Raw genomic sequence first — 14,345 nt, 5'->3', positions numbered from 1 at the left:
ATAACACATCAAAATTATATTTATTATCTATTTTTAAATATACAATTAATTATTATTTTTTTACATATTAAAATCAAAATCACTTTCAGTATTTGATACATTATTTTCAATTGTACTATCAGTATCTGATTCAATGATTGATTTAATCACATTTTTTGTATTTTTTTTAGCATTATTATTATTAAAATTAACTGGTATTGTTGAAAGTTCATCAACCCTTTCATTATCATCAATTTTTAAATTTTCATTATCAATTGTTTCATTATTTAAAACTGTATTATCATCATCAACAATTTGTTGGCTATCTTGTACTTGATACATTTGTGTTTCGTTGTAATTTGTATAATCATAATTAGGGTCATTATAAACTTGCTGTTGTTGAGTCATATCTTGAGGATATTCAGTTGCATAATGTTCACCTTGGCCTTCAGTATACTGCTGATAATATTGTCCATTTGGATCATCAGTGTAATTTGTTGGATATTCTTGATTACCAACTTCTCCAGTATACTGTTGATATTCATGTTCAACATATTGCTGAGCTTTTGGATCATCTTGATATTGTGAATACCCATCTCCCGGATTGTACTGCACATTATCTGTCACGTATTCTTGCTGGGTATCGTAGACTGGTTGAGCAACATCATACAAGATGCCATTGCCTTGATTATTTTCCATGTAATGTTGAGCTTTTCCATCCCCATCGTATTGAGAATGATCAACATATGCATCAGCATTTTCTACATATTCTTGTGGATCGTAATTCAACTGAGGAACTTCATCATTGTATATTATTTTATTATCTTCATTGTCATTGTGATAGTACTCTGTAACACTTGCATTTTTATTTTCTTCATCAACTGTTAAAACCTTGATATCATTGTCTTGTGTTTCTGGATATTTAACAACAATATTTTCATCATCTTGACTAACTACTTGAGCATGTAGTTCTTCTTGATAATTTATTATTTCATTGTAATTATCAGTATTCATTTCTTCATTCTCTGAAATAACAGAATATTCATGAGATTCTATTTTACTATTTAACAATAACTCTTCAATTTTATTCTCTAAATTTTCAACACTTTTATTATCTTCTTTGGCATTTATTTTGTTGACAATATTACTGTTGTTTATTGAATTATCTTCAGGTTTATTTTTTGCTGTCTGATGAGATGTAATGTTGTCGTTGGGTTTAATTATTTCATCAACTACTTGTTGGTTACTTGACAGTTTTAAATTTCCAGTTGAATTTTCATTAAAATTGTCTTTTATTTGATTTATTTTTGGTGATATCATCTCTTTATTGATAACTTGATGGTCATCACTATTTAGAGATGAGCTTTCAATGATTTCAATGTCTGGTGAATTTATAGATTTACCAGTGTCACTTTGAAGTTGTTCTTCTTCATGTTTAATACTTTCATCAAACATTTGTTGATCATCAATTGTTCTCGAAGCCAAATCATCAGCTAATGACAATATTTTAACAACTTCTTGAGATACAAATTGTACTTTTTTATCCTCAATTGGCAAATGATCAGTTCCATCATCAGAAAATAATGTTACATTTAAAATATCACCACTTGTATTTTCTTCATAATCATTATACTCATCAATACTTTTTTGTGATTCAACACGATCATGAAGACCACGAATTTTACTTATATATTTTTCTAATTCATTTTCCAAAACATCACCAGCATATTCTTCTTTTGTCTTTGATAATATTCCACATAATTTTGTATTTTTTTGTGAATATAATTTTTCAGGACATTTAAAAGACAATGAATCGTATTTATAATTATTTATTTGTTGTTGTAAATCATCATCAGTTTTTCTAATAATACTTGGCTGTAATTTGTATATATTTTTATCAGATTCTTGTTGATCAATAAATACTGAATCTCCATGAATTTTTGATGCTAGATGATTGTAAGATAAATTAGCTGGTTTGCTAGGTGTTAATGGCCATGATAAAATTTCTTTATCAAGTATTTGTTTTTTTGTTATGCCTGGTAATGGATATTGAAAATTTTCTGTTGGTTTTTTATCATTTTGACTGACAATTATTCCACTGTCTCCAGTTGCACTGTTTATTCGTGGTCCAGATGATACTCCAGTATAACCAACTGATGCTTCATATTGTTTCTAAATATAAAAAAAATAATTTACATTAAAATAATATTGAAATTTATATTTTTTCTTCACTACCTTTAACCATTGAAGTCTGTCTGTCTTAGCACTCATTAGCGCCAAATTTGTATCAATATTTTTTAATGTATCTAACAGCATGTTATTACGTTCATCACGTATCTTTTCTTCTTCAAGAAATTCAATATATTTCATACGTAATTTATTGATGCAGCTTTCGTGTCTGAAAAATAAAATAATATATATTATTTTAAATACATGTGTATATATACTAGGACAGTACAGTGTTATTTTGTATCGTATTAAATAGTTTTAAGTATCAGTTAACATGCAAAACATGACATTGAAATGTAAAAGAGACTATCAAAGCTTGGTACCAGGCTTTTAACAATGTCGTTTGACATACTTATTGATTTTAAACTACTTTAACGAGATGACATGTGTATTGTACATTTAACAAACTGCAGTTTTACTCAGTCAATTTTGTTAAATAAAAATAAATACATGACTGTTTACTTTAAACATTTATGATATTGATTTTACTCTATATATTTTTCTATACAAATTTTTATATTTAATTATGAATAATAATTAAATATTTATTATACCTGATTCGTGATTCTTTTTCTAAATTATTAAAACGCTCTTCCAATCGTATTCTCTCTTCTTCACTAAAAAAAAATAATATAAATTTATTTTCTGCTGTTTAAAATACGTAGATTATATTTTTAAATTATTTACCTTTTACCCAACTTTTCTTGAAGCTCCATCATTTTTTTGTAAAACTCATAACCATCGTGAAATTTATCCATTTTTTTTTATACACTAAAATTAGAAAAAATTTGTTAAAAATATTATTATTTGTTAATTTATTTATTTAATATTATTAATTACTTGATGTAGATCATTTTTTTATAAACAAAAGTATATTTGTTATTTTTAAAATTACAAACACGAGGCTGTTTGTTTGCCTGCTCGGCACCGGGCAACTGTCGCAAAAGCAAATCATATAAAGACAGGTGAACCATCAGGTAAGGGGGAGTTGTGACCCAATAAACAGCTGTACAAAAACTCATTTCCCCACCCAAACTACATCCCCCCATTACAATCATTCATACAAAAAAAAAATAAAATAAAATAAAAACGAAACAAGTCTTACGTTAGTCTACTGTAACTATATATTCATTTTGAATTTTTAAATATATTTTTACTGATAAAAACCCTTTGAAATTTAAAGAAATTTACAGTTTTTTTTATGTCAATTAAAAAATAACCATAAAAAATATCATCTGAAATATCGATTCGTAGATTTTCTTTTTTTTTTTTGTTCACATGTTTTTCTTTTAATCTGAATTTTTTCAACAAAGTTCATTTATTTTCCCAGTCAATATAGACTATATTTAAAAATATTTCTTGGAAAAAAAAACCTTAATTTAACAAACTGTTGGAAGCAGCAAAACATGTGTGAAAATTTTTTTAAAACACATCAGTTATTATCACGATAAAATATAATTGTTTCGACATCATAAGCTGCAAGTTAATTCGAATTATTACCTGGTAAAATAGAGTACAGTATAAAAAAATCAATAGACAAAATTTATACGCATTTAAGTATATCAGTTATAATTTTACGAATAAAAAAAAAAAATATTTAGTACAAGGGTCTATCTGATCACCCCCCGTAGAATGTGGCACGTGACCCACATCGGGATTGTTAATCCCCAGGATACCTGACATTGTTAAAAGCTCGTGTCTCCAAATTGCTTCTAGAAAAAAAAAAAAAAAATCAGAAATAAAATTTCTTCCACCATCTATATATATACCATTTCCGTTTGGGTATATATATATCCAAATGTCGTATAGCCTTGGCCGAAAGATCCGGATACAGAGCCATTTATCGATCGATCTACTGAATTGGCCAGCAAGAAGCATTCTATATACCTTTTTGATTGTTCAAACCTTTGGAATGTATTGTTAGAAAAGTGAATAATGTCTTTGTGATTTTTAATGCACACCTTTACGGTTCTGTTTTCCATCAGTACCTTTTGCTCCTATTTCTATTATTTCGGCTTCCGTATCATAGTGAGTCAGGTTAAGAGTCATCAGTTGGGCTCCATTAAAAAGAAAAAAAAAAAAAGATATACGAAATAAAATAAATAATCATTATCGATCTATGAGAGCATAAAAAAGGTCAATAAAAGGATACGATCGATAGGTAAAAAAATAATCGGTATTCGATGGTGTAACAATAGCAAAGTATATTGTCAAAATATTGTGTCAAGGTCTCTCTAAATTTATATTCAAATTACATCCTAATTCCTACAATATTTCGATCTTTTTAAATTAACAACACAGTAGCTTTTTTTTGGAATTAGATCTTATTTTGAATTTATGGCGTTTGCTTCAAAGTAAAATAAAAAAAAATTATGAAAAATGGGAAATAATAAATGTATATGAGAAAAACGATGATATCGTTGACGATGACAATCTGTATGTTGGCATTAGCCCAATCCAATTACTTGTCTGTCTTTTTAAATTGCAGTGAAAAATAAAAAAATTGATCGAGATATATTCCGCAGTTCAATCTTGATCTTGATGTACATAACAGAGGATAAAATTTCATTTCGATTTATCTCATTTATGACAAATCTCTTTCTCAATTTTTTAAAATTTATTTTCTTTGCCAATGTAATATACTTTTAAAAAAAAAATGACATAAAAATATACTGCGTTATTCGGAATAATAAAAATAAGAAGATCCTTCAATTTTATTATTTTTAAAGGAGCATGATAATAGCTGGTATGATGGGATTTTCCTTTCGATATATTCGAGTAAAATATTTTCTTCAATTTACTCCAGCTCATTCTGTTTTTCTCGGTTTAATTCTCTTTCTCTTTTTTTTTTACCAGATCTACTCCAATTATTGATGAGTGGATTAAAAAAATAAAAAAAAAAAAGTCATAAACTCGCACATGTCCTCCAATAATTCACTGAATCGTAACACTATTATTCCCCATTATAAAAATATATATATTAACATATCAATAAACTCAATGTTGAGAGAAATTAAATGCAACGAATTACTTGGTTGTTAAATGAACAATATACACCAAATGATATACACAATACGTTTGAAAATAAATTGTTGGTCCATTAATCCATTATATTGCTGCGGACAAATTAAACTTTCTATCTTTGGTTATTTACATTATACAATATAGAATATACAGTGAGTACCAAATAAACGGGCTTGTGCATAATTGGCTCTGAGCATCGCCACCTGAGACTCGAGCAGCATTAATCTACTGTTGAAAATAAATATAAAAAAATAACAGCAACAGCAGGAGTAGTAGTTTCAAGGGGCGTGTTGATGGATCGAATATGCTATACATCAAAACGACAACAACAACAACAACAAAGTATACGCGAATTTTTTTTTTGATTTTATATTTTTTTTTTTCTAAAAAAAATAGAGAGCGTGAAAGTTTCAATTTGCTGGTTTCTAAAGTGACTTCCAGAGTAGCCCTAAAAGCCACCCGCAATCTCTGTCGGCAAAATAGTCTTTGTAAATAACCTGTGGGGATCTTTATACATATGAACACACACATCCATATATATATATAGCTCAATTCTTTATAAGTCTCATCGTCAGTCTTTATTTATATATACACTGTATCTATTGGATATATTGATGTTGCCTTTTCTGCGTCATTGTCAAAGCGAGAAAAATCTTTTGAAAAAAGTTTGACTCGCTCAGTATAGTTCATCGTTTACCACCCTCTCCCCATCATTGCCCATTCGCATCCCTTTTTCATTTCTTCGTTTTTTTCTTCAGGTTATTTCTTGCTTTCTTTGTTTGATTTTTTTTTTGTGAGAAATCTCAACAGAAATTGAGGGTGAAACTTTTTTTTTCGTGAATAATCGTTCAGAGTTTTCTTCCAATTAAAGAAATTCAAGTTATTGTGATGACACAGTAGCAATTTTGAAAGAGCTTCTGTGATTTTATAATTTTAATTATTTAAAGGGGATAAAATAATTTATTTATTGATGTTGTTTTTTTTTTTGGATAGAAAACATTTTGATTGAGATATTGTTGATTGACAAAATAATATAAGAAATATATTTAGGCCCTCGTGTGACACGCGTGTGTATTTATCAATGATCCTGAATTACTTGACCACATCAACTGTATGCCTATAGTGTTGACTGGTTAGATATTAACAAGGGCTAGCTACTCTTTTGTGTGATCAAACAGACTGATGTGCATTATACTAAACTGACTTTATAGATTTATTTATAGTGCATATAATACATATGGAGAAACTGGACAGTTGATTGCACGCGGGGGTGGACAATGAAAAGAATTGTAACAGAGTTAGGGCTAAATATATCTACCCTGATGTATTTTACTCAGCGTGGTTTATTATAAAAATCACATAAATATATATGGCATTGTATCTTTTCATAAATGCTTGAACCAATTCTTGCGGCTAATTTACGTTCTTTTGAATTTAATTGCATTTCACACCACCTGGACACTCTTGCAATTCAATTTGTTTTTCTTTACTCGTCACATTTGTGTGCTATGACATCAATCAACATTTGCTAAAATTCATTTGCAACTGCAAAAAAAAAAACCATATGCTATAAATTTTCGAAAAAAGCAATCTACAGATATGAAAAAAAAAAGTATGATTCTCTATAAATACATTAGAAAAAGTGTACCTGAATGTGTCTCTGTCATAAATATAAATTTCTACCTCAACGACATATTGGTTTCGAAATTAAAAAAACAAACAAAAAATATTATCGTATATAATTTTTCAACTGAAATCTCGAAGCTTTAAAAGGTATCAAATAATAAATCCTCGATAATTCGTTTACGAGAAAAAATAACATGAAAGGGGTGAGTTGTAATCAAATAAAAAAAAGTTTCCCCCAAGTAAATATATAGTAAAAATAGTTGAAAAAATAAAATAATCAATGATAAAGTAAAAAATGTATAGATACAATTTGGCTATTTCGATTTCTATTGAATCGGTTTTCAACACTGTCACACGAGAATTTTATAAAATTGTCCCATGTTTCGATTGTGTTTTTTTCTATATAACAATTTGTTTGTGTTATATCCCATTTACATTTATTTTTCCTGTTTCAATTGTTTCTCGAAATCCTTTTTCAACAAATTTCCCTGGAGACTTAAATTTTCTATTGTGACTTAGTACATTAAATTTTTATATAAACTACATAACAAGTACAACAAAAATCATTATAAAATAAAGCAAAAAAAAAAATACTATTTTATTATTTTTTTTTTGTAATTTTATTACACTATATTTACAATGTTTAAGTGTATCACAAATTATTAAATATATCAGATACATATACATATAACACCAACATCTAATCGGTGAAAAATTAAATATTTTTTTTTTTTCTTTTTCGATTTTACAATAAATAATTTCTTTTTGTTTTCTTCTTCATTAACATCAACGTTGTCATCTTCTTCATCATTATCAGACATTTAAAAAAATTATACATATCTTTGTTTTCTCTGTCTTATATAAACTGGGTTATTTTTTGTTACAATTAATTATTTCTTGGCCAACAAGTTGTTGTTATTTTTATGAATTAATGACGTAGGTTATCCAGTCAACAGTTTTAGCAACACGATGATAAATACCAGGTTGACCTGGTTGAGCACAGCTGTATCCAGCTGATACGATACCAATTAAATACCATCTACCAGTTTTTTCTAGCATCAATGGACCTCCACTATCACCCTTTAATCAAAAATTATCAAAATTAAATTACCAATATTAGATTTAGATTGAAATTAAAATCCTAAATAATAATTTAGCTAACTTGACAAGAGTCTTTGCCTCCTCCTCGATATCCAGCACACATCATTTCATCATAAATAACAACATTAATGCCATTTGATCTGTGCCATCTTTCACAAACTCTATTGTCAATAACAGGCACATCAACCGACTGTAGAGTTTTTGGTCTCAATCTTGATCCTATTTCGAAAAATTATCAATTGATAAATTAATCATCAGAAGATACAAGCTAAATGATAAAGGTAAAAATCAACTTACCGGCTTGAAGAGCTCCCCAACCAGCAGCCCAACCATATTGACCAAGAAAATCTTCATTTCTATCTGGTAAACATATTGGTGATATGTGAGACATGTAATGAACTGGTCTGTCGAGTTTCAAAACTGCCACGTCAAATCTAATTAACATTTTTTTTTTAATTATTTAATTATATACAAATTAAATTTTTAATGAATAAAAAAAGTTAATAATTATTTTATATACCTGTCTGCTTGTGGTGTAAATTTAAAATAAGGATGAACACGAATTTCTCTAACTCCAAATGTATAAGCTGGTAAATTTTCCGTTGCTGAATTAACAGCATAATCACCAAGTGTTACTTGTACTTGTCTTGCTGATGCTCTAAAATTAAATTAACATTTTATTTCATATTTGCCAAATTAAAATTTTTAAATGCAATTTTTTAAATATTTATTTTTTTTTTAAATCAATATACTTGGCAACACAGTGGCCAGCAGTCACAACATGAAAACGATTAACAAGTGTTCCTCCACATCTACTCGAACCAATTCTAATATAAGCCTAAAAAAAGAAAATTAATTTAAATTAATCAAAGAAATATTTAACATAATAATTTAATATTATAAATTAATTTAAAAAAATATTTTTACCTGCCAAGGAAAACTTCCAAAACCAGCATCATCACCACCGACAATTCGTCTTTGTGCTGTTTGTTTTGTTGATGATATTCCACACTCTAAATTAATATAAAAAAATTATTAAATAAAAAATTGCACATTAACAATTATTGATTATTATTAATCAGTATTAATTTTCATGTTAAAAACAATGATTTTGTTATTTTGCTTTCATGCATTTTTGATGAAGATGATGTTTAAAAAAATATTAATTAAAATCAGGCTTGGAGTAATTCATTATTATACATATAATATTAATATAATATAATAATAATAATAATAATATAGTTCATAATAAAACCCTGCATGCATTCCTTGTTTTTTTTTTTTTTTGTTTTGTGTTTTTGCGAATTAACTTACGCTCGTTGATTGGAGTATCCGTAAATGTATCCGTATCAAGTAGATGATTATATTGTTCTTTCGACGTATCAATGACATTTAAATCAGTCAAATCTTTAGAGTCTTTACGTGCGCAACATGCGTACATAATACCACCACAAGGCCCATCCAATAATCCAGCAGACATCCAGCATTTTAGAAAAAATTCACAGCTTCTTCCATCACCGCATAATGAATCATCACCTTCCCATAATGGTTTTTTTTCTTTCCGCGATTTTTCTGTGTCAAAAAAATTGCTTTTTTTCTTTTTTTTTTCGTTTTTTTCTTTTAAATTTTCTAAACCTTTTTTTAAAAATTTTAAAATAAATAATATAATTTGAATTACTCCAAGTCGTTAATTTTAAATGAAAAAAATAAATAAATAAATAAATAAATATATAATAAAAATTTTCTATGATATTTCTATTTTTTATTTTTTGTAAAAAGTAATTTTGTGGTTTGAAATGGGAACAATGGTAAAAGGTGACAAAATATGTCATCGTTGTTGTTGTTGTTTTTCAAGGGATTCAGTCACCGTGACATAAAAATTATTTCGCAATTCAATATAGCCAGCATCCGGTATGTCACAACGTCATAAGCCATGAAATTCACATAATATTATACCCAAAAGTCATAATCATAAAAAATTATGATTTAAAAAAAAAAAAAAAATTACTAATTTATCGTCAAATAATAATTAAGCATATGATCATTATTTTGCATGTTAATTATCTACCATCAATAACCTGGATTTACCTGTCTCGATCTTGGGGTAGTCACTATTAAATGTTTGTTTCCGGTAATCTGAAATAATTATTGTTTTTTTTTTTTTGTTTTTTTTTTTGAATAAAAAAATATTATATTAGATGTTTGTAAATTAAATATAGCAGTGTAAATAAATTAATAAAAACCTCGTGAATCTTCATCAATATCCAGTGATAGTTGATTTGATTGAAAGAATAAATTTGCTGGACCACTTGGTGGACCACTTGCTGGTAAAGTTGGATAATCATCACGAAATATTAAACGTGGTGTTCTGTGTGCCATTATTGGTACTGATGGACCAGTTGGTGGTCCTGGTGGACTCCAACGAAATGATTTTTGTTGTCTCCATACTGGTGAAAATCTTGGTGATGCATAAATACTTCTTGAATTTTGTGATTGTACTAATCCATCATAAATAAAACCAGTTGATGCTGATGGAAATCTCACATATCTTTTTCTTCTGCTATTTATTTTTGTACGATTTACTGGATGTGATGATGATGATAATGATAAACAATTTATCAAATCCAAACACAGTAATATTATCATTATATACCAATGACATTTTATCAAAGCCCTCATTGTAAAAATAATTTACCTGTAATTATAATCAAATTTAAAATTATATAAAATGCAAAATAAATAAGTTAGTGGGAGAAATAAAAATAAATATAGGTGAAAGTATTGAGGGTCATGGTCACATTTGCATAACTCTATAAATATTATTTATAATTTTATATTGTTATAATTTTCATTTTCATAATATAAATAGCATCAATAATCTTTCAATAATTTTTTTTATAAAAATTTTTAAATAAATCATATTAATTCACACCTTTACTCATAAATCATTAAATCAAATTATTTTTATCCAGTTAATTTTTATTTATTTATCATTAAATACCAAGTATCTAAAAAAAAAATAAAAAAGCAATATAAAAATTATTTAAAAATTTATTAATGCATTAATTTAAAAACCTGAATTACTACCTGTAACTCAGTTTATATAGAAACAAATAAAAAAATCCCATTAAGGTATTTCAAAAACACGGAAATATAATTTCCCCTGGTGAAAATAAAAAAACAGTTGTTTTTATAATAATCTACAAGATAAAAATATTTTTAACATTCTTCAGTATTATTTGTATGTTTTTTAAAATATATTCTTTTTTTTTTTTTTTGAATTTTACGTAATGGGAGAAAGTGAATGATGAACTGATGGGTTATTTATTCGCATAATAATAAATAAGCTAAAAAAAAAAAACATCAATAAATATTTTAATTTGCTTTTTTTAATCTTTTATCTAAAAAAAAAAAAAAAAGGAAGTGATAATCTTTAGCGTGCGGTGTGTTCAGTCATAATAATAATGAGAAATGAACAAGTTAAATTGCGAAATGAAAAAAAAAAAATAAATCGTATGTGTTTGCGAATATATATACATTAACATGGGGAAAGCTATTGCTGAAAAACTGGTTGATCAAGAGAGTAGAAATATAAAGGGAAAGTGTTGTCCAATATCGTCAATGATGATTCACATGACACACATCAATACACACAAATATAAAACATTTAAAAAAAAAAATAACAACACTGAACCACCATAATTTACCAATCGTTTCGTAATAAATAATATTCACAAAGTATAGTCCGGATGTCAACGCAGACTTTCGTTTGATTACATTTAAAAAATTCTACATACTTTCTACGTGACAATATTTTTTTTTTTTTTTTTTCAAATAAATTTTGTATATATTTAAATCCAGAATAAAACCAAGTGAAGAGAGAAAAAATAAGGTAGATATATAATGCTTTGTCAAGTTGATTTTTTGAAGAACCGTTATGATATTTTCATGTGGATGCATCGACAACGAACGTCATTAGAATTTTGTAATATTATAACGGTATACCCATCAAAACCGGAGTCAACAAACTCGTAACAATTTAACGGAATATGCATACACTTGGAGGATAACCTTATACATCTCATTGAGTAATATCATTATATATTCAATGCATTTAAAAAAAAAATTTTAAAAATATTTCTATGATTCTTTTTCGAGTTCTTCAACTTGTTAATTGCATATCCAAGTAATGAAAGTTAAAGAAAAAAAAAAAAATAGATTTTTTATATATAGCTGCGACGTGATATACACAAGAATTATTTTTCATTTGTGTATATAGAGAAGTGAAAGTACACATTGCGTTTAAATCAAAGACCGGTATGTGTAAATAATATTTATGAAGTTCACGTTCACGTTCAACTATAAATTTATACATGATTTTTTTATTTTGAATTTTAAACAATCTTAACAAAAATAAAAAAAGACATTACATTTATAAATTACATTCAAGATTATTGAGTATCTATTAATGTGAATAATAAATACAGTTATTTATAATAATTGCTGGTTATTAGAAAAATTATAGATAAAAAAAAAAAATTACTTCCGGTGATAATAGCAGGTATATAATCACATTTGTATAATAAAATTAATCCAACTTAACATGATAATTTAAAATGAAAAAAAGAAAAAGCAAACATTTGACATATTTTAATTTATTTACAGACGGTTTAAAAAAAAAATAGAGATGAATTATTTGATAAATAAATTATTAAACAGATATCTAATACTTGTGACGAACTTTCACCTTTTTTCGAAAGATACAGAGTTGAAAGCCGCGCACAGTGTCTCATCTGGTTCTTTATTTATTTACCTTTTTGTTTTTTGAAACTTTTTTTTTTGTTACTGTTACTTTTTTTTATTATGTGGCTATATGTGTAGGCCTTGTGAAAGTCATCAGTATGACCACTCAATTTATATTGATTAAATTGAAATGTATGGAGAAAAAATAAAAAATATGTAAATAAAAATTTTTAGTTATGATAATTTTGATATTAAAAAACAAAATTAATTAATTAAAATATGTTGTCTATATATAGCGTGATTACGCGTTTAATATGAGATGGCTTTCGATTTCTTTGTTTGAAAAATTTTCGCCTCAATCGAAACCGGTCCGAAGAAATCTTTCTCCTCTCATGCGATGGCCTTGAAACGACTCTTCGCGCTCTAATTCATTTAAAAATTTTAAGATTCGCTTGCCCTATCTACAACCATCTCCATCTCATCACCATAATTATACACCTTTTTTTTTTTATTTTTTATTTTTATATAGTGTCTCTCATCACACTCTCATCGCCACGAATACTTTCCATTGTGTAACTTTTTTTTTTTTTTTTTTTTTACAATAAACATTATTATTAATTTTCTTCTCCTCTTTTTGTTAATCATTTGAAATATTATTATTACTCTCTACGTGATAATTTATTTATAAATAAAAAAAATTATAATTCTAATTAGAAAAATTTATTTCTCTAAACTTACCTAAACAAATATTTTCATCCAATTTTTTGTGATAAATTTTTTAAAATTTCTTTTTGTTTTTCTTGTAATTTTAATAATTCAATTTTTTCATTTAATAATTATCAACATATTACAATGATTTTGTGGCCTAAAGAAAAACACACTTTTTTAATTTTTTTTTTTTTATTTCAAATAAAATTCCTCATCACTTATTTCCAGCACAGCACAAATCAACGATAATTTAAAAATCACGTCACTTTAAACGTACAATTTTCTTCATTTTGTTACGTTTTTTTTTTTATTATTTATTTATCTCTCTGTAACAAGAGTAAATAATTATTTAAATAATATCTTTAGACTATGTATTTGTTGTTTCGTCACTATTATTGTAATAAAATTATATTGACTGGGCACACTGATGATGATTTGAAAGAAAAAAACGAAAAAAGTTATTGTTACAGATAGTAATGTTGATTGAACGTTCTTCAAATTAATTTAATTAAATTAATATTATTGTTTTAAAAAATATAAGCTTTTGATAGCTGAAAATATTGGAGCAATTTTAATTGTGATAAATTTTGAGGGCCCAGCTCGTCAACAGGGCCCAAGGTAAAAAAAAACACGACTAGTATCGATGATGGAGTTTAAACAAACTCAATTGTTGATGTTTGGTCTTGGATGTTGGTGGCTTTGGTTCTTACGATGACTCAAAGCATTGCTTAAAAAACACGCTCCGTATACCACGCCACACAAGACAAGACACAAACCAAGTATAACTCTAGCTCTCACTTTCTCCAGCGAGTTGTAGTTTCATTTCGATTTTGTAAAACTCTCTAGTTGCCTCTTTTCTCCCACTACTTTAATTTGTTTTTTATTATTATTAATCTTAATTTTTTTTTTATTATATGATAAATATTATTTTTTTT

General features: G+C 26.7%; 2 protein-coding genes across 5 annotated transcripts; both read right to left on the bottom strand.

Annotated features, from left to right (window-relative positions):
• Positions 1-8: 8 nt before the first annotated feature.
• Positions 9-3,229, bottom strand: LOC122847406 (myb-like protein F). The gene is made up of 5 exons (XM_044145057.1): positions 3,049-3,229; positions 2,896-2,979; positions 2,763-2,825; positions 2,215-2,377; positions 9-2,151 (listed from the first exon to the last, which is right to left on the bottom strand). The coding sequence occupies exons 2-5, from the start codon at positions 2,964-2,966 to the stop codon at positions 61-63; spliced, it is 2,388 nt and encodes a 795-aa protein (XP_044000992.1). The 5' UTR covers positions 2,967-2,979; positions 3,049-3,229; the 3' UTR covers positions 9-60.
• A 4,310-nt stretch (positions 3,230-7,539) lies between these two features.
• Positions 7,540-14,209, bottom strand: LOC122847412 (coagulation factor IX). Of its 4 annotated transcripts, XM_044145068.1 has the most exons (11): positions 13,827-14,209; positions 13,441-13,736; positions 10,203-10,654; positions 10,048-10,095; positions 9,274-9,531; positions 8,887-8,972; positions 8,712-8,797; positions 8,480-8,617; positions 8,257-8,393; positions 8,021-8,178; positions 7,541-7,938 (listed from the first exon to the last, which is right to left on the bottom strand). In XM_044145068.1, exons 3-11 carry the CDS (start codon positions 10,636-10,638, stop codon positions 7,780-7,782), a joined length of 1,506 nt encoding a protein of 501 aa, XP_044001003.1. In that variant the 5' UTR covers positions 10,639-10,654; positions 13,441-13,736; positions 13,827-14,209; the 3' UTR covers positions 7,541-7,779. The 4 variants fall into 4 exon arrangements, with proteins under 4 accessions (XP_044001004.1, XP_044001003.1, XP_044001002.1 ...); XM_044145067.1 differs by having other exon boundaries at positions 13,441-14,209; XM_044145069.1 differs by lacking the exon at positions 10,048-10,095 and having other exon boundaries at positions 7,540-7,938; positions 13,441-14,209.
• Between the last annotated feature and the right edge of the window lie 136 nt (positions 14,210-14,345).

This window comes from Aphidius gifuensis, linkage group LG1, assembly GCF_014905175.1.
Source record: "Aphidius gifuensis isolate YNYX2018 linkage group LG1, ASM1490517v1, whole genome shotgun sequence".
Lineage (NCBI taxonomy): Eukaryota > Metazoa > Arthropoda > Insecta > Hymenoptera > Braconidae > Aphidius > Aphidius gifuensis.
The sequence above is the reverse complement of the archived record's forward strand: the minus strand, read 5'-3'. Positions and strand labels throughout refer to the sequence as shown.

Coding starts and splice junctions, on each gene's coding strand:
- LOC122847406 (XM_044145057.1), bottom strand. CDS start 2,966: ATGGATAAATTTCACGATGGTTATGAGTTTTACAAAAAAATGATGGAG. Junction 2,826..2,895: donor CAAGAAAAGTTGGGTAAAAG/GTAAATAATTTA, acceptor ATTTTTTTTTAG/TGAAGAAGAGAGAATACGAT. Junction 2,152..2,214: donor ACAGACTTCAATGGTTAAAG/GTAGTGAAGAAA, acceptor TTTTATATTTAG/AAACAATATGAAGCATCAGT.
- LOC122847412 (XM_044145067.1), bottom strand. CDS start 10,638: ATGAGGGCTTTGATAAAATGTCATTGGTATATAATGATAATATTACTG. Junction 9,532..10,047: donor CTACCCCAAGATCGAGACAG/GTAAATCCAGGT, acceptor TTTTTGACACAG/AAAAATCGCGGAAAGAAAAA. Junction 8,179..8,256: donor TTGGGGAGCTCTTCAAGCCG/GTAAGTTGATTT, acceptor TTTTCGAAATAG/GATCAAGATTGAGACCAAAA.